Source organism: Amblyomma americanum, chromosome 9 (assembly GCF_052857255.1).
Source record: "Amblyomma americanum isolate KBUSLIRL-KWMA chromosome 9, ASM5285725v1, whole genome shotgun sequence".
In the NCBI taxonomy this organism is placed as follows: Eukaryota; Metazoa; Arthropoda; class Arachnida; order Ixodida; family Ixodidae; genus Amblyomma; species Amblyomma americanum.
The window spans coordinates 134,914,573-134,935,755 of NC_135505.1; the positions used below are offsets into that span (position 1 = coordinate 134,914,573).

Consider the following 21,183-nt stretch of genomic DNA (forward strand, 5'->3'; position numbering starts at 1 on the left):
CATTAAAAGGCAACCCTGGGGTCACTTGGTGGTTCACATTTTTTAATCTACGTTTTCCTGTAGGTTCTTCTGTCCTGACCATTTCTGTCAAATATGGCCACCAGGTGGCGTTTCATTTTTGCGCAAATCGATTTTAAAGCCTATTTCCGTGGCCTCAGTTCAGGCAATTTCTACAGGCAACACTGTGCTTGTGACGTCACAAGCATTACCTACATGTTGACACCTATCCCCTGGTCGTCGAGTCAAAAGTTTACAAATTGTATTTGACCATCTCATACTCCATGATGAATAGAATCGCCATCGGCAGTCACCTTTTCTGCCACTCAACGTGTATAAGAGTTTTTCCTCATCGTTCATGACATCACAGCACCAGACCTTAATGATGCAGCAATGCAGCCAAGTTTGAATTTGAGTTTACTCTTTTGCTCTTTCAAAAGCGTTGTACTCAAGAGAGGAAACTAAGCGTGAAGTAGATACCAAGGGGAAACATCCCGAGGTGGCTGAAAATTCCAATAGGTGCCGAACTTAAATTCATAAAGACAAGGTCACCGCAACTAGCTCAAGACGTGAACAAATGGGAGTTGAGGGGCCTCTCTCATCTTGCACTGGGCTCAACTAGGCTGATGATGACTATAACAGGCAACTTGCGCTCGTCCCCTTATCGAGGCACAAAATAACACAACCTGCGAAGATGCAGGAAGCAAAACACACTCACCTGAATAGTTTTGCTCGAGACCGATTGCGCCTCAGCTCATCGCCCATGAAACGACCACTGGGGCTGCCAGGGTCGTCGGTCTCCTCGTCGGAGCAGTCTATCGTGAACAGTGGTCGAGGACCGTTGCTGCAGTGAAAAAAAAAAAAAAATGGAGAGGGGGTCTAGCTAGGTCTTTAAAATGCCAAAGAGCGGTAGTCACACTGATTGTATTTCTTATGAGCCTTTTCAAACACTCTCGAAGAAAATATTTATATTTCTAAGTGCTTCTCCTTGATTTTCTGGCACCACACACAAGTTGTTTCTTTCATCATTGCTTTATTTTTACTAGAATGGACCAGCGGAATCATTAACTACTGTTTCTAGGTCAATATAATGCTTGCCTGTTTGAACAGCGTGTATCCATCACTGATCAGAAAGAAAGTACTTTATTTTTAAAACAAAAAAAAAGAGTAAAATTTAACTGGACCAAAAAACCAAAAAGGATTCCTTAACATATCGATTGCAGTGTTAGTTGTTGAGGAAGGGGGTTTTAATGCCTTGCTGGCCATGAAACAACTTCCATGACAAACATATTTTCCTCCAAGAAGCAAATTGCCCCAACCGTCAACCGCCCATGACTTGTCTACTGGTTTCCACGCGGACTCGAGGATATATTTGGGCTAGTGGTTTCACTTGGTACCTAGGATGGTTTTCCGCCATGGGATCTTGAAAGTTAGGCTCCATCGAGCTGAGAAACCATTCTGGGTTGGGGTGTATCAAATTCGACAACATGCGATTTTTAAGAGCAAATGGAAAGCATGCACGCAAAAAGCCTACAAATCTATCTGCACTCAGAACCTGAATAAGAGGGTGCAAGCAGCCAAGAAACAACTAATAAAGCATGCTGTTACACCCACACTTCCACACTTATCCTTAACCTTTTGCAACTTAGCTGTTTTTTTTCCCCCTATAGTCTCAAGAGTGGGCATCATGCCCAGTCCAAGGCCACTTTGCTGATGGTCCGAGGCAAATGGCTTTCGCAATGAGGAGAAGCGCTCGCCGCACCACGGGACTGCCTTGATTAGGGCAAACGACTGAAACAGTGTGGCGACGCAAAACAGCCCTAATGCATGACATTCATGCAAGCAGGTATGTTTATCTGCTACAGGGTAGTTCCAACGTTATGCGAGTGATTCTCAATGGGCAGTTTATCCAGGTTTTCGCTTATGGAATATAGCACAACATTCACCCAGAACACAGGTGTTTACTTTGCTATGTTTAAATTACTTGAAACTGGTATTCTTGGTTCTCAAATGCCAGCTAGGAGCTTTTCACAGACATTTCAAAGCTATGAACCTACCCAAGCTAAACAAAGAACCTGAATGAACCAACGTACTGAAGAAACAGATTAAGATGTAGTAACACAACTGGAACATCTGAGAGACAGGTACAAACTTCCAGTTGTTAAAAACTACAGTACTTTGCTAAAATATTTTTGTGCTAGGCATTTCATTTACTTTAGACATTTTATTTTCCATCAGGCATAGCACTCTCAGGCTGTGAAAAACACTGACAAGAGGCAGAGTACCATGCTGGCCTGTTTGGTTTTTGTGAAATGTTTCATGTGACTGTATGAACCCTTTTATGCCAGTTTCATGTGGCCAGTCATGTTAAACAGCTCAAACAAGTTAAACTGCTGAGTAGTACTTGATACTACAATGAGCAAAGAAGCACATCCATGTGTAAATGAAGTTCTCATTATCTCTAATCAAGTGACCTCAAGAAAATTATGGTCTGTGCAGCAGTGCACCATAAAAGCACACTGCCAACCCTTCTGAAAAATTATGCGACAATAAATAGCAGCGCTCCAAAATACTACTGTCACCATCCTGTCCTGAGCCACAAAGATAAGATGATGAACCAACACAACAAATAAGTCACACTACAACTAATATCAGTCATAGCCAAGACAGACAACTTAGGTTAGGGGCCACTAAAAGCCTAGACATTTACAAGGATGCTGATGCTGAAAGCTGCCATACTTTATAAAAGTTAAACGTAACATCTCTCGGGCCAAGCAATAGTAAGTCTAGGAGTTCCTAGCATCACTAAGAAGTGACTTCTCTGCAAGAGAATCTTCATCACTTGTACAGCAATGTGTTTGTCAGTCAAAAAGACTATGATAATTAGGAAGTCAATGCTTGCAATATAATAGAACATAAACACTTGCATTCAAAATTGCACATCAAAGCACACTGAAAGAATTATCTTGCACATTTCATGAACCTGTGAATATAGCCCGAGCTGAACTGCCAAGCACTCTGCTTCCAAGAACTGAATTTCATAACCCACTTTCTTGCAAGGCACTCATTCACAACATGCTTGGACTAATGAACTAAAGACAAAAAAGGTACGACGACACGAAAGAGAAAAGTACTACTAAACATTTTTCATCAACAGAAGTAAATAATAAAGCACACGACAGCCACACCATAGGATCTCGCTGCAGGACAAAAGAATCAACTTTCCTACCCGTTCACTTGAACTTCTTCAATTGCTTCCATGGCTGACTACCACTCAAAGATTTCTTTAACCAAATGAAACTGTTCACAGGGCACCCACTATCGGACTCCTCGGGAGAAAACAAAAAACAAAAAGGGACTATATCCGTCACTGGGAGTTTTTGCAGATGCTGGCCTTTAGCACGAAACGACGAGCTTGCACAGACATCACGGCCCGCCACAGTCTTCAAATTTCAACACCCGCAGATCACACACTCGAACCAAAACACTGCCACATCCTTTTCACTTTTAACGGCCGCTCAGGATGAAGTTCGCTGCCACTCCACACAGGAGGTCGCAACCGACTCCGGAAAAACAACCACAAATGGCACACCGAAGCAACCACGACGTGAACGCGCTAACTCCGCCTGGCGCAGCAGCTTCACTCTTCCACGACGCCAGGCCATCTGAGACACTTGGACACCGGCGGGCGGCGATATTCAAGCGTGCCGGTGCCGAGATAATGCCTGCTCAGACGACGTGGACGATCGCGTGGCCCGCTCGTACGATGTAGCCAGCTGATCTAGGACTTGAGAGCACTGCTGCCGGCCGACACCAGATAAGGACTTCGTGAAGGGAAAGCTTCCCACACAATGTCGTGCCACTCGCTCTCTCTACGGGGGGAAATGGACTAGACGGTGGTTGAGACGAGGGCAGGTGCACGAGAGGTGGGTGGGGGGGGGGGGGCTGCTGATACCGAGGAGAATTGTCACTATCACCCCTCCCTCTTGATGAGAGCTGGTTTCACTGCTGATAAGGGATGTTTCTTAAGCAAGGAGGAGAGCAAGAGCAGTTGAAATTAGAAACAAGGCAGGTCACTTAGATGTCACGTGCGCAGCACGTGGAACCACAACTTGACTCCCGTGGACGACAACACACCTGAGAGTGCCTGCCCTTGAGGTAGACAATGTTTCCACACATCCCGTTTGTGATAAGATTACAACTCCAGCCACCACGCTAGAAAAGCGAAAGCCCGGCTGAAACTCCGCAGCACCAAAGATTTATGATAAAGGCAAGGTAGTGAACATGAATGGCCAATTTATGAGACCAGAAGCAGTATTACATTGTCCCAGTCTGACCTCAGCAGACATCTAGTGCATCTCAAATGAGTGTGTCCTTGATTCTGACATGAGTGGTTGCGAGTGCCTCGTGCCGATTCTCCTTTGTTGATTTTGGGTCCCGATAAGAGTGGCAAGGCTTCGAGTGGATTACACAAGGAGGAAAGGGAAACATAGCTGAAATTAGAAACACCAGAGAAGAATGTCCAAGTGAAAGTGGTCGCGAGGACACTGTTGCCGCCACGACTACCGTGCAAGGCCCTGCGTTCTTAGTGCAGCTGTTCTTTTTGCGATTATGCACATGGAGCCTTAGCAGGACACTGAAATCATAAATACCAAGGCATCATCTCAGTAGCAGAACACTAATAACTTTAACGAGCGAGAAGAGACAAGCAGCCATGTAAGATGCCTACAGGGTGGAAATCATTGCAGTGCCAACACAAATTTCACTGCACCTCTCATTTGGTTCCATCTCGTCTGGTGGTAGCACTGAAGCAATACCAGCAGCATTCATGAACCTCGGATAGTTAAAAGCTGCCGAGACTAGCTAAAGCAAATTTAGCCCGCGGGTGCTCAATTTACACCCAACTTCGCAGAAGAGGAGGAAACACCAGTCTCCAGGCTTGTGGAAGTTTTCGTCACAGGCATCTCGGTGAATCTGTTAATCCATAGGAGCTTGCCAACATGATAAGAAGGAGAGATTTTGACTCCAGGATGGACAGGAACAAGCTTGAACAAAGACAATAAACATTTCGGTGGATGTGGTTTCCCCGGAGGGGGCAGAAGTGCTAAAAAAGACACTCTCCCAAATGAAACTTGCCTAAGACATGCACTTAACATACGGCTAGCATCACTTCGCTGCGACAAAGTGTACTCTTACGATGTTATCTTTCTAGTTAAGGCCGCAAAGGAACTCAATGGCTTACTGCTGCACACTGACAACTGCAGAAACGCACACTGCACTTCACGACTGTCCTAAATTGGACGCCTGCCAACGGCGATGATTACAATGCCACCCAGCCCACTGGGCTCACCCAAAGCCGTTGAGGTTGGCGCCGTTGAAGAGGTTGGCGCTGGTGGCAGTCACAGCGCCGCCTTCGTCGTCCCAGCAGGGCTCAACCACAATGCGCACAGGTGAGGTGTTGACCCCGTTATGGGCAGCTAGGGATTCAAGCCGCTGCAGGTCAGTGCGCCCCTTGACTTCGGTGGCGCCATTCATCTCGGCTGGGGCCTCGGGGGGACCTGCTCGACGACACAAAGCGAAACGAGAAAAAAATAATGAAATAAACTCTTCGGTTTGATTAACGTAATGCAATAAAACAAGATGCCAAAGAATACACGGCTTGCTCCAATATCCTAGTGGCTGCTATTTCTGTGACCGAGAGTGCGGCAAAAGCCTGCGCGCTTTTCTAACCTGCTTGTCTACACCTGCTCGGACTTGTAGTCCGACAGAAGCTACAGCTACGCGTGGGTCTCCATCATGGCACTCGTGAGATCTCACCAAAACGGGACGCAACATCAATAAGAGGGCGTACAGTAGAAGCCACAACGAAGCTGGTCAACATGAACAAGGCATTTACAATGCCAGATTCCCATTACCATTTCACGTACCTGTCCCTCATAAATTTTCACAAGAACAGAACGCAGTGCACAGCGTACCGGAACTCCCAAGAAAATATTCAGTAAAGAACAGTGCATTCAAGTATACCGCTACTTTCCTTTGCACTGCGACTTCAAATATATAGGAGACACTCTCAACCTGCATTTCTGTATCAAACTCAATTGTTAACTTGCTGCATTTTTTCTTTCCACTTAGTCTGGTTCAATACACTGACCTTCATGCTAAGGTATTCAGCAGTGTTCTATGCATTCAAATAGACTGCACTGAACATGATAATGGCACTGTGCCCTATTTTTTTTTCCTCCAGCAAAAACGAACACTACCATGTTACTTTGCCCTAATGCTCTCATAACATCCTAACAATCTATTTCAACTACTTCACTATCCTCTGTTTACCTGTCTCCTAATATAATTTTCGAAGAGGTCGTGACTATTACTCCCCTACATATGTTTTCACGTGTACCAGGTCAGCAAAGGTTAGTACTGTCAGTGCTGAGAAATGAGACTTTGCACACCACAGAAACACATGCAAATATGACGTCAGCCACACCTCTCCAACACAAACTGCTCATCCGGAGTCAGCATAACACTGCCATCATAAAAAGGAAGTGCAGAGCAAACGCTGCTCCGTAACCAAACATATTACAAACACTGCTCCACGCACATGCTAAGCGGGTCTGCATATCTCCAGCTACACATGGATATCTCCACATGGATAGCTACACATGCATATCTCCAACTACATGTGTAGCCATTAGCTACACATGGATTGCATTTGCTGATACTGGCAAAAACTTCCTTTTATCAGTTGTTAAACAGATAAGATGGGAAGTACCAAGCTGAAGATGCGAATCCAACTCAAAGTCAACAAAATGCAAGGTCTACAAGTTGAAAAAATGTTTTCTCACAGATCTTTCTCAGCACCAATCTTGCATGCAAACACCCTTCGCAAAAGCAGAACGAACGCACTGATGACCATTGTGTAACGCTTCAATGTTTTACTGTGGTTGCCTTGACAAAATCACTGACTGAAAATTGACATCTAATGGGACCTAATTGATTTAATAGTCATACAGCTCCAGTTTGGCATTCAACGCTTGTTCATGTAGGCCTTCTGATGGATACAATGTGCCTTTCAATGTCTCACCATATATACATGTACACCCTCACTCAATACATATCCCCAGTGGCACAACATAGCATGGTTACCTGTCATACCTCCAGGAAGCACAAAACTGCTTCTGGGATTGCACTTGAGAGATTGCATAGTATACTGTATACGCAGCACACACTGCACAATCTCCCTGTGCTATCACAACTCAGAAGGAAAGCACCCAAGTGAAGAACATTTAGAGAAAGCACTCGGCATAAACCGAAACTAAGAACTTGGAGAAGCATAGCAGTGTCCTGATTAACCATTCATCCATTCCACTTACTTTTTTTCATCATCATATGGGTACAGAATATGGATTCCTGGCAAAAAGTGTATCAACACCCTACCGTCAAGACGACAGTTGGCAGACTATTAGTATACATGAACCATGCAGCGAATGCTGGCCGCAGCAGATCAGATCTAGTGGAGTGAAACTCGGTCACATACTGAATCCACATAAGTACATTTCGAAAACGCAGAGAGGTTACGGACTCGAGATGTTCCTATACACAGCATGCATGCCGATGAATCTCATATCTTCGCGCTAACAACCGAACGAAAAGAATCAGGAACAGCTAACGGAATAGTTAGCCTGTGCGTACGTTGGGCCGATCGCTGCAACTATCCGTACGTGTATCACGCCCCAATCGCCGAATATTACAGCAGTTACATCGACGAAGACACGCGGTCGTGAAAAAAAAAAAGAGCATAAAAGGGGGAACTGACACGAAACGAAACTACGACGCGGATGAGCCTTCGGCGCGGCCGGGCCACAAATATCCGTCAAACGTGTCACTTACTTGACAACTTCTGCAGCAGTCGCGAGAACATCTTTTCGAGGTTCCTACACGGCGGGATCCGGCCCGCGCGCGTTCGCCAGTTGAGTTGTCACCGGCTCCTCGGCCGAACAGTGTCTGTCTACTACTCGACGTCAGTCAGGAAGAACGCATTTCTTTTTCGCAATTTTTTTCTCGTTTCGCCCGCCGCAGCCACCATAAGAGCACGCAACAAGTCGTCACCGGCCGACTGTTCAACAACAAAAAAGGAAAAATGAATCGACTTCCCCGTCCTGGGAACGCAAGAATGCGTAAGCGCCGGCAAAAAGTGATCACAAGACGGAAATGACGGCTTTTTGAATCAAAATAAACCCGGAGAGAGTGGTTGCTACAGCCCGAGGGGCAAGAAATAATACGAATGCCCGGTTTGTGTGTGTCCCTCCGAAAAAAAAAAAAAGGAGGGGTAAATTCGGTCCTATGACGTGAAACGCAGGTCGGGGTGTGGGGAAAGAGGCACAATTCAAGGACATCACACGGAAAAACCGCGCACAAAATCTTTGGCCTCGGGCCGCGCCTGAGAAAAAAAAGATTCCACGAGCCTTTGCCTTTGTTTCTTTTATTCTCTCGCCAGGTTTTCTCGCGTACGTATATATTATACACCACTGCACTTTCCTCTGGCCGTGCCCCCCTACTTCAGCGTCTCTCTTTCGCGCTTTTGTCCTTTTTTGTTTCTATTCTCTGCTTGACTGCCCTCGCCACCCATCGCCGCACCTTCACCAGTGGCACGCCATGCAGCTAGCCGCACGAAAGCGCGTTCTCGGGTCAAGGAGTTGCGAAACGAAGCACACACAGCGCACTGTGCTCTTTTTTTTTTTTTCCCAGCACCGCCGAGATAATCAAGACAGACGAGACGCAGAGAGAGAGATTAGCGGGTATATAACAGAGCCGCGCTAATGAACCCTTAATCGCGTCGCTGCCACCAGCTGTAGCGCGGCAAAAAAAAAGGCGACAGCGCTGAACACAGCCAGCATTAAAAAACGTGGGGCGAAAACACCAGCGGGCCGCCAGACCACATCGGCGGCGAAAAAACGAGGAAACGTTAGGCCTAGCGCGCCGCTCTCTCCCGCTGCACGCTAAGCAGCAGACGAGAAGCAGCGTAGCAGCAGACGAGCGCGCGGTTACGTACCCGAGACGAAGCCATGGCGAGCATAGCGCGTCCTTTTCGGCTGATAAGACCGGCGACGATAGGAAGAGATGTGCACTGACAAGGCCCGCAACGACACCGGGGGTCACTGATCGCACACGCTTATCCCGCGGTGGCGGTGTTCATTCATTCCGGCCCGCCGCGACCAATCCCCTGAGCACACACACGCAAGACCCTGCGAAGCGCGCGTCGTCTGCTACTGCCTGGCGCACACACACCGGGAAGCGCCGGCGGTACCGACGTGGTTTAACGCGGCTTCCGTCGCTGGCTGGCTCGCTCGCTGCGGGCATCGCGCGGAATATGTAAATGAGTCGCCAGACGGGGACCCCGCGAGTCGTCGAAGATGTATATTTACCTGAAGCGTTGTTCGCCGGGCGACGAGCATTCCGAAAAAGAGACGCGGCGGAGCGCTGCGAGCGCTTCCCCTCGTGGCGAACGCCGCAGGCCCGACGATATCGTCACGACGCATCGTACGATATATGGCGTGAGTGCGTCAGTAGGGAACCTGTAGCCTTGCGCGGGTATGGATCGTACGAGGGTCGGCCGATGCGTGTACGTGCTACACGCGGAAAAACGCCAATGAAGAGCCGTGTAACAGCACGATGAGATATGGAGAACAAGCGCGGTCTTGTAATGACCGGCGCAAACGGCTCCTCAAAAAGAAAAAAAAAAGCACGAGGTGATTTACGAAGAAAGAAGGCGTAAAAATATTACGAGCCCGACAGCGCCCCTCAGCGTCGGGTGGCGATCAAGGCGAATGCTTCTTCTCGAGGCTTCTGGGCGTGCCTGCGAGCCTTCTGCCGGGTAACCCCCGGGAAACCGGCATTTCCAGAAATGGCGCACTTTTTGAAATGTCCTAAACGGTCGAACAAGTAAGCCTGCAAACCGCCGCTCAACAATCTTCTTTCATTTAACAGTACCGACACATTTTGATCCCTCTTCCCCCCTCCTAAATGGTAAATTGCAATCTATGCCTCCTGATTCTTGGCCGATACCCCAGTCTGGGCACGTGCCATCTATTTGAAGGCGAACAACAACAACTGCGTACCAATTGGTTACTTGAAATAGATACTTATACGAAAGCCTATACTGTGGCCAACTCCCGGCGGCAAGGATCATTTAGCAGTGCGGCCTTCACGGCAAGCCAGCTGTATCAAGGAAGGAAACATAATGGCTGACGGCATGCTCCATTGTCCTACCGCAAAGTGAAGTGTGTGTGCGTACGCCAGACCCGTGAAGTACTCGAACGGTCATTCCCTGTAGCTGTCGGTCCCTACCAGTGTGACCGCTATGAAAAAAAAAAATCCGGAAATTGCGCGAATTATTGTTGTTTTTATATAGCGGCTTCGCAGCTTCAGTCAATGACTCCGGAGCTTGGCCTTTGATCCTCTTTGATTATAAATTATTCGACTTATTATACAGACAGTTGGTCGTAGTGAGCAAGAACAAAATATAACTGCAGCCTTGCTGCAGCTCTTGAAGCTATACCATCTTATTTTCGCTGTTGTTACTCATAATTCACATTATCGTGGCATCTGCGATGTTTCCGAAGGGAGCGCCTGAAGGTTAGACATTATCTCCGGTTGTCGCTCCACGATATCTAGCGGAGCTATCAACGCGACGAAAAAAAAAATGTGTGGCCATAATAACAAACCGAGTTTGCTCTCTCTGACACACGTTTCGCTGCAGGAACAGGCGTGGAATCGTCTGCTCTGACCTGAATTCACGGAACAGTGAATGGCTCACCGCCTGCCCGCGAAACTACAAAATTTTAAAGTGAAAAATGATCTGACAAGAAAACAAACATCGCTTCAGCAACCTGCGCTCATGCGAATGTCACGCTGTGTCAACGTCGCATGCTTGTCACCTTTACCACCTGGACAGTCATTGTTCCTTTTCTAATCTCTTTATCAGCTAATATTTCTCAACATCAATCCCAAACTTCGTCTGCGCACTTAAACTTGGCAGATAACATAAGGGACAGTCCCTTAAAATTGGCGGCCTGCCGAGCTGGCCGAAGCAGGCCGCCGTGACGTCATACGCTGCCGGCGCTTACGTCACGGCCTCCCGTGCTCTGGAAAAAATAAAAAAAGCGAGCGTTGACGTCACGGCGATCACCGCGGTGACGTAAACTCGCGCCACCACTACCCTGCCAAACCAGGCCAAACGCGCCAGCTGGGAAGTTGGCCTTGCTTCACTGGCGGCTTTCCCGCAAGAAAGAAGCCTTAACTGGGACAAGGCAGCAAGTCCAGACGCCTGTAGGTCCCGGCCTATCGGAACATGGCCTTATGCTGCACCAGATAATCCGCTCATTTGCGCGGTCAACGCGTGGGTCACCCCAGGACGCAAATTTGCGGGAAAGTCCCAAGGCGAACAAGAGTCGTCCTTTTTCGGGATTATTTTTTGCGCGTGTGTGTCTGACTTGTTGAACGAATAAACTGAAGCGGTTTAAGCTGGCGCGGTGAAGATGTATGCTTCGTTGAAACGAACCGGCGAAACTACATCTTCGAGCTTCTTTGTGAAAAACACAAAAGCCAGATTTACTGTACATCCTGTCTTTGTGCATAGTGTATATTACCCCCTACCCCTATCTTTTCTTACTATCGCTGCCCCCTTTATTTCTCTCTTCCTGTCCTTTTGTTACCGCTAGCCACAGCTATAGGCTGCTTCAGGTTTCGATGGCAGATGCCGCGGCTAGCAACATCTTTTCCTTCCACTGCTATTTTATTAATTAATATCCACTAACAACAACATTCACTACGAATGTATATAGTTAGGATACATTTGGCATGCAAATTGCCCGCATATGCATGATCGGCGAGCAAGTCGTCCCGTAATTAAGCCTCGATATTCCCATCATTCTTTAAGTTTTGCATTCTCAGTTTCTTTTGTATTTTATTTTGCTGTTTTATTCGTTCTTTATGTCACCAAAAAAGCGCGCGAAATACGAACTCGATCTTCCACGCATTTGTGCGCAGCGTATACGGGGGAAATATTTACGTCACGCGGTCCACTTTTGTCAATGAAAAATGGCGAAAAATAAACACGCAGGGAAAATCCCTACGAATATAAAGTGCCTTGCATAAAGTCAAATGGTTTCTTCGTGGACTTTTTTCCCCCTCTCTTTCTCTGCATCCCTTCCTCTTATTTAGGAAAGCAGAACTCGTTTCGAAGATCGCTATCTCCAAAGACGTATAAGGAAATGCTTACGCACACGGGATGATTAGAGCGGGGACGCCCGGATATTTTGTATGCGCCAGCGAGGCCTCCATAATAATGCTGCCCCTGGCGAGAGGCGTGCATATTAAAGAGAAAGCCGTAGTATAGGTCCAAGAACAGGCGAAATGCAGTTTAGGTAATTGGCTAGTCTATAGTTAGGGCGGTCCATCGTATAGTTTAACTATAACTCTATTGGCATTGTGTGTGTATGTGTTTGTATGTATACATACGTGTTTGGTTTATGGGGGTTTAACGTCACAAAGCGACTCAGGCTACGAGAGATGCCGCAGTGAAGGGCTCCGGAAATTTCGACCACCTGGGGTTCTTTAACGTGCACTGACATCGCACAGTACGCGGGCCTCTAGAATTTCGCCTTCATCGAAATTCCACCGCCGCGGCCGGGATCGAACCCGCGTCTTTCGGGCCAGCAGCCGAGCGCCATAGCCACTCGGCCACCGCGGCACATGTATGTATGTATGTATGTATGTATGTATGTATGTATGTATGTATGTATGTATGTATGTATGTATGTATGTATGTACGTATGTATGTATGTATGTATGTATGTATGTATGTACGTATGTATGTATGCGGGTTATGGGGGTTTAACGTCCCAAAGCAACTGAGGCCATGAGGGACGCGTATGTATGTATGTATGTATGTATGTATGTATGTATGTATGTATGTATGTATGTATGTATGTATGTATGTATGTATGTATGTATGTATGTATGTATGTATGTATGTATGTATGTACGTATGTATGTATGTGGGTTATGGGGGTTTAACGTCCCAAAGCAACTGAGGCCATGAGGGACGCGTATGTATGTATGTATGTATGTATGTATGTATGTATGTATGTATGTATGTATGTATGTATGTATGTATGTATGAATGTATGAATGTATGTATGTGGGTTATGGGGGTTTAACGTCCCAAAGCAACTGAGGCCATGAGGGACGCGTATGTATGTATGTATGTATGTATGTATGTATGTATGTATGTATGTATGTATGTATGTATGTGGGTTATGGGGGTTTAACGTCCCAAAGCAACTGAGGCCATGAGGGACGCGTATGTATGTATGTATGTATGTATGTATGTATGTACGTATGTATGTATGTGGGTTATGGGGGTTTAACGTCCCAAAGCAACTGAGGCCATGAGGGACGCGTATGTATGTATGTATGTATGTATGTATGTATGTATGTATGTATGTATGTATGTATGTATGTATGTATGTGGGTTATGGGGGTTTAACGTCCCAAAGCAACTGAGGCCATGAGGGACGCGTATGTATGTATGTATGTATGTATGTATGTATGTATGTATGTATGTATGTATGTATGTATGTATGTATGTATGTATGTATGTATGTATGTATGTATGTATGTATGTACGTATGTATGTATGTGGGTTATGGGGGTTTAACGTCCCAAAGCAACTGAGGCCATGAGGGACGCGTATGTATGTATGTATGTATGTATGTATGTATGTATGTACGTATGTATGTATGTGGGTTATGGGGGTTTAACGTCCCAAAGCAACTGAGGCCATGAGGGACGCGTATGTATGTATGTATGTATGTATGTATGTATGTATGTACGTATGTATGTATGTGGGTTATGGGGGTTTAACGTCCCAAAGCAACTGAGGCCATGAGGGACGCGTATGTATGTATGTATGTATGTATGTATGTATGTATGTATGTATGTATGTATGTATGTATGTATGTATGTATGTATGAATGTATGTATGTGGGTTATGGGGGTTTAACGTCCCAAAGCAACTGAGGCCATGAGGGACGCGTATGTATGTATGTATGTATGTATGTATGTATGTATGTATGTATGTATGTATGTATGTATGTATGTATGTATGTATGTATGTATGTATGTGGGTTATGGGGGTTTAACGTCCCAAAGCAACTGAGGCCATGAGGGACGTGTATGTATGTATGTATGCATGTATGCATGTATGCATGCATGCATGCATGTATGTATGTATGTATGTATGTATGTATGTATGTATGTATGTATGTATGTATGTATGTATGTATGTATGTATGTATGTATGTATGTATGTATGTATGTATGTATCCGCCCGTGCGCACAATTATACATTTATACTCATAATTGGACTAACAGGTGGTTAATAAAATTTATGAGCACAAGAACCGCGGAAGGGCGCAGATTTATCAGTTAAACTAAGCCGACAGTGAATGGCAAACCTGTCCTCCATCCAAGCAGCCTGACAATCGAGTTGCGCTTCTAAAGTTTCCTCACCCGTTGCATGAGTCTGCAACGTCGATGTCACTGATCTTAAATTCTCTGCAGAGCGCGCGTCGACCGTCTGCGCTATGCTTTGACTGAAAGGAGTAAAAAAGGGAGTAAGCTGTCTTCTACTGCGCTACCTTTTATGCAGTCTAAAAGAAACGGAGTAAAAAAAAGGAGTAAGCGCTGTTCTCCAGCGCACTTCATTTTACTCCCTTTTCATTCCTTTCTGTTTGGAGTGCAGGTCTGGTTTTGTCATTGACCCGCAGGACGCGTCGACAGTCCGCCGCTATATACTTTCACGCCTATAATAATAATAATAATAATTAGTTTCGGGGGAAAGGAAATTGCGCAGTATCTGTCTCGTATATCGTTGGACACCTGAACCGCGCCGTAAGGGAAGGGTAAAGGAGGATGTGAAAGAAGAAAGGAAGAAGGAGGTGCCGTAGTGGAGGGCTCCGGAATAATTTCGACCACCAGGGGCTCTTTAACGTGCACTGACATCGCACAGCACACGGGCGCCTTAGCGTTTTTCCTCCATAAAAACGCAGCCGCCGCGGTCGGGTTCGAACTCGGGAACTCCGGATCAGTAGTCGAGCGCCCTAACCACTGAGCCACCGCGGCGGGGCAAAACGCCTACCGTTTTCAAATGCCAGACGGCGATTTCTTGTTTGTCTTTCAGCGTGACATCGACGATGAAGACACTAGTGCAGCGGGTGTGCGATGAAACCAGACGAAATCGCTCCGAATGTACATTTTTACGGCAGAATTCTGACAGCAACGACAGAATGTGCAAGCTAACCACTCAGGAATCAGAGAAAACGAAGCAGTTCGACGCACCTGCACGCATGGAATGTTTTCATTTTGTTTTTTGTACGCGAAAAAGCGCCGAACTTGTACCGTCATGGGCGTTTAATTACCGTTCCCACATCTTGGGCCCTCGATGGTGCAAGTTCGGCGGCACGGACACTTGGGTTTCACACAAGGCGCGTTTTCGCGTGCATAGAACGTTCCATGCGGGTCAGGCTTCAGACTATAGTTCGCGGCGGCGCCGCAGCATCGCGTTGCTTTCGTGAAAATTTGCAATACAGACCATTAGGAGCAGGTTTGTAGTGTGACGGCTTGAACCACCGCCCGATTTAAACGGGTCAGCCTTATCCATCCATCTAATCGGAAGTTGCGTTGCGTTGCCAATGCTATATTCTGCTGTTTGCATGCGCTCGCGTACATAACGCAGGTTGCGAGCACGTCCTTGACACAGCGCCATTTCGTGAGGCGGTAAAAGGAGCATGATTACGAGCAAAGAACTGCCTGCTAATATACGGTAAGCGCATAGCGATAACCATAGTGCCGCGAGGGGTCTGCGGCTCCGTCCATATACGCGTTTACGACGTCGCGTTCGTTTCGTGGAACGCACACGGGCAAAGCGTTCAATCAAGAAAGCGGAAAAGATGGAACAATGCCATCTCTCACGACGATGCAGGAAGGATTTCAGGGCGAAAAACATGACCAGACAACGAATGCGACAAAAGCATTGCGAGTGGCCACGAAAACTGCGAGGGTTGCAGACACGCACTTCTATATCGAATTGCCGGTTGCAACCGAATGGCCACACATGCCTTTTATATGGTCTGCCACCGAGTTACGCTTGCTTCAGTCTTCGGGAAGAGGCACAGGCGGGGTTTTCCCCTTTGAAAAGGCAACAGCGCCTCCGAGCTATGCATCTGCCCATGCATTCGCCGGAGAAACCCGATTAAAAAATAAAATAAATCCTTATACTGCATTGCTACACAGTGCATTTTAGACATTACTTCAAGAAGCCGCTCGACCTACAGTTTCTGGTAGATTTGGTGAATAATAATAATAATAATAATAATAATAATAATTGGTTTTTTGGGGAAAGGAAATGGCGCAGTATCTGCCTCATATATCGTTGGACACCTGAACCGCGCCTTAAGGGAAGGGATAAAGGAGGGAGCGAAAGAAGAAAGGAAGAAATAGGTGCCGTAGTGGAGGGCTCCGGAATAATTTCGACCACCTGGGGATCTTTAACGTGCACTGACATCGCACAGCACACGGGCGCCTTAGCGTTTTTCCTCCACAAAAACGCAGCCGCCGCGGTCGGGTTCGAACCCGGGAACTCCGGATCAGTAGTCGAGCGCCCTAACCACCGAGCCACCGCGGCGGGTTAAATTTGGTGGTAAATTGTTAATTAGCGTTAACAAAACGCAACGACGTTCAAAACGCACAGTTTAATATTTGTGAGCCCTCTGCATTTTTTTTTTCGTGTGTGTGACACCTTCTTCCTGCCACCAAACATACTGCATTTACTGTATATGCACCGGTGCATGCATGCAGTGAAGATAACAGCGCACTGCGGCTGCATGCGCTAAGTGAAACAACTGCGCACGGTCGATTCGCCACCAATGCATTTTTCTTTCGCCCATTCTTCGGTGCAAGGGTCAAAATATGATTCCCCCAGCATCGCATCCTATGTCGCTGTGTGCAACGATATCCCCGATTCACAGAAGTAATTTGTGGTCACTAGGAGCCTTCGTCAAACTCGCTACGTCGTTCGACGGTGCAGTTGACGAATCCGTGTTGGCTTGAAACTTCCAGAAGAAAAAAAATAAACAATGACATATAAAAGCCGCAAGTTTTTTCTGCCCTCAGCCAGAACGAACTAGAGAAACTTTAACTATCATTAACTATCACTGCGCCCTCTACAACACCGACCTCTATACTGATCGACGCACCCTTACAAAAATGGTCTATAGACAGTCTATAGACTTCTTATAGACTCTATTTCCTTCCTATAGACATTTATTTTTGTCTATCCGTAGTCGATAGACTGCCTGTAGACAAAATTCTACTAAAAGGGTATGGCCATAAATCTATAGATTGTCTATAGACTGTCTATGTGATTTGTATTGCCTATAGACTATTCTCTAGAGTTTGTCTATAGAGAGTCTATAGACTTTATAGACAGAAGTTTGTGTACCGTCTTCGGACTGCCTTAAATTTTTTATAAGGGCGGGGATAGTTGGTAGAGTGACAATCTGAAAAAAAAAAAGGCGGGAAAAAAGTGGCACGGTTATAAGGTAGTTAAAACGAGTAGATGTCCGAAAGAATGTGTTTAGCCTGGCTGGCTGGTTATTTCTGTATGGGCTGCTGCTATGCTAGGTTTGGCCAAGGTCACCCTCAAGGTCACCCTCCCATTGGCTGCACCTTGCGTGACGCTTCTCCGAACAAACCCGAGCTGCTCCGAGGCTTCACACGAGACTTTTGATTGAGACCATGTTAAGTATTGCTTTCGCGCTAAAAAAGCATCGCGCATTTATTTCGTCCCATCTTTTTTTCATTTTTTCATGATCGCACCACCTCATATGTGACACATTCTCACTGACCATGAAGCAGCAGCTTTCTGGCACGGAAATGCACCATTATAGTTTGTTCAGACCGCGATCACGTGATCCCATGGTTGTGACGTCATGGAGTTTTCTTGTGTGGCACAGCAGCCATCAGCAACCAGTGGCTGCAGGAAAAAAAGCCTCTGCCATTGACCCTATGATAATCCTATCCCGCGCCTCACCGCTTTATCTTATCTCCCCGCTCTTTATGTTTCCATTCCTTGGGTGTCTACCCCGTTCTGTTATCTGTCCACACTATGTATTCCCTGTTGCAAGACCATTTTTTTCCTTTCAGTGTTCCGCTAGAATACCCTCAGCACGACCTTGTTCAGTAATCTCATTCTGACTCTCCAAGTTAGCGATATTATCATTCGCGTTACCCCTGCCAAATCAGTTGTAGTTACGTCACGAGAACCACCACGACCCTGCGGCTCCCGGAAACGTTCCCGACAAAGATATCGCCGAGAGAACGTCCTTTGGACGTCTTTTGGACGACGTCCAGTTCACATCGTGTGCTGCTTGCCTTCTCTGCTCTCGAAGACATGCCAAAACGTACATGCGCAGCAAACGAAGAGAGCGAACTCTTCTAAATCGAGGGGCCCGTTTTCCCATCCACTGCATCGAAGGACGCGCTCTCCGCCATCACGAGACACGGATGACGTCGCAGAGGCGATTGCGTTCTCGGGGCTGATTGAAGGCCACCTTGCTACATAAACAGAGTAGACTAGTCAGAACTCGGTTAATTCGAACTCCCGGTTTATTCGAATTGAAGCTACCGTCTCGTGAACGTCAAGTACTTTAAAAAGGCTCCTCTTGGTTGAAACTCCGCACAATTCGAGCAAATTTTCGGCTCCCTACGAGTATGAATTATCGAGCGTCGTTTGAATCATTATCATCATCAACAACATCATCATAATTTATTTACTCCTAAGCTCTTAGGTTAGAGCATTGCATAAGGGGAAGGGGGGGGGGGGAAGGGAGCAGCCGAGACATAATACATTGGTATTATATACAGGATGTTTTATATAACGGATGTACAGGATGTTATATTATATTGAATAAAGCGAATTGTATGTACTTATCTTGAGTACGCGCTGCAATTGCGAAGCGCGAAGACACCAAATAGCGACAGAAAACACGAAGAGAACTTACAATCGTCGATTACACATATCATAACAATATTTATAAACATAGGAACTCACTCATCCATAAAATTGATTCGGTAATTAATTAGAACGCGTTACATATTCAATTAAAGCTGGCGGATATTCTTGCACCTGGCAGTCGGCTACATGGACAACCTAATACTAAAAACGCTGATCACTGGTTACGAAGAGTTTCGTTTTAAACATTGTATCGAATTTAACATGAATCACCCAGCATATACATGAGTACTGTGTACGCATATGGCGCAGTGAGCAATGCTCCTTGAACGCTATTTTTCTCTTTGCTATGTCCGCCGTGATAGCTCAGTGGCTACCGCGGTCAGCTGCTGAGTCCACGGTAGCGGAGTCGAACCCCAGCCACGCGGAGGCCACATCTCGATGGATGCGAAATGCGAGGAACGCACGCGTGTGCCATACGGAGCTAAAGGCCGTTAAAAATAAATAATAATTGATCGCAACTAATCCGGGGCCCTCCACAACGGCGACTTTTCTCTCTCTCTCTCTCATTTTGTCCCCTCCTCCGTCCCTTCACCCAAGGCAAGGCGTGGTTCAGGACTCCACCGAGAGGAGACAATAATAATAATAATAATAATAATATTTGGTTTTTCGGGGAAAGGAAATGGCGCAGTATCTGTCTCATATATCGTTGGGACACCTGAACCGCGCCGTAAGGGAAGGGATAAGAGAGGGAGTGAAAGAAGAAAGGAAGATAGAGGTGCCGTAGTGGAGGGCTCCGGAATAATTTCGACCACCTGGGGATCTTTAACGTGCACTGACATCGCACAGCACACGGGCGCCTTAGCGTTTTGCCTCCGTAAAAACGCAGCCGCCGCGGTCGGGTTCGAACCCGGGAACTCCGGAGCAGTAGTCGAGCGCCCTAACCACTGAGCCACCGCGGCGGGGGGGAGACAATGAAACGTTTAAAATTTTCACTCTTGCAGGGCATACTACCAGACTCCATCAAGACGCTATTGTGGCCGCAGGGCAGTGCGCGCACTCGTGAGCGAACTTTGGTGAGCCTCTGTGCATTCCTAGAACACACGGGTTTGACGTCCCGTCTGTTCCCCGTCAGGTAGTTACACGCAGTGACCGAACGCCCCGCGAGTTCTACCTTGAACGATTAATAACTGGACGCCCCACTCCAGTCGTACCCAACACAGTGCTGTGCGCGTGTGTGATTTAATTCCTCTAAAATGAACTAATCACGCGCACAACCTGGACACATTTCTTATTGTGTAAATAGTTTGTACATATTACTCTCCCCCTATCCTCTCTTCCTGTCCCCTCACCTCTTTCATTTCATTTCTCCATTCTGCCTGCTATCCTTTATTTCCGCTGCCTCAGCTCAGGTGCTTCAGTATCGATGGCAGATGCCGGGGCTAGCAAAAATCTTTTTCTTCCTTTCTATTATTATTTTTAATAAAACCACTACCACCACCATCTGCAGCATAAGACGATTATGATGGCGCACTGAGCGTGTATAGTCAGTTACAATTCAAGAAAGCAGCGGCGAATGCCCTTCAAAGGAGGTTCTCAAGCCAATGGCGTCGTTTAAGACACGGGCCTCTGTCCTCAGCTTCATTTCAACTTCCCCTCTTAACCCCTCCGCATCGTAAATAGCCCGAACAACGAACAACCCCCCTCCCCACTACTTTTGGCGCGAAAGCACTTACTTAACGGGGTCAAACCCAACCACGAATCTTGTGTGTAGCCCCGGAGTAACTCGGGCGAGCTCGGGTTAGTTCGGAGGCTCGTCGCAAAAGCTGCAGCCAATGGAGAGAAGCTCGGGTAAGTTCGGAGGAGAGCGTCGCGCCAGCTGTAGCCAATGGGAGGAGGACGTCGCGCCAGCTGCCGACGAGTGGATAGAGGATGTGAAGAGAAGAGCGAGAAAAGCGGTTGCGTGCGCATGTCAGCGCACGTTAAAGATCCCGGGTGGTCGAAATTATTCCGGAGCCCTCCACTACGGCACCTCTTTCTTCTTTCTTCTTTCACTCCTTCCTTTATCCCTTCCCTTACGGCGCGGTTCAGGTGTCCAACGATATATGAGA

The 21,183-nt window shown here is 46.8% G+C and overlaps 1 protein-coding gene across 20 annotated transcripts in view; it reads right to left on the reverse strand.

The window, feature by feature from the left end:
- ACC (acetyl-CoA carboxylase) overlaps positions 1 to 21,183 on the reverse strand; it is an 87,423-nt gene that overhangs the window by 41,144 nt on the left and 25,096 nt on the right. For 6 of the 20 annotated variants that reach the window (XM_077637480.1, XM_077637479.1, XM_077637481.1 and 3 more), the window contains exons 2-3: positions 5,348 to 5,555; positions 716 to 841 (exon numbers count right to left, since the gene is read on the reverse strand). In XM_077637480.1, the coding sequence (XP_077493606.1) occupies positions 716 to 841; positions 5,348 to 5,555 (334 nt within the window). Of the gene's footprint in view, positions 1 to 715; positions 842 to 3,226; positions 3,665 to 5,347; positions 5,556 to 7,887; positions 8,198 to 9,049; positions 9,276 to 9,422; positions 9,602 to 21,183 lie in introns of those variants that run through there. The other 14 variants (XM_077637495.1, XM_077637490.1, XM_077637487.1 and 11 more) reach the window with 10 other exon arrangements.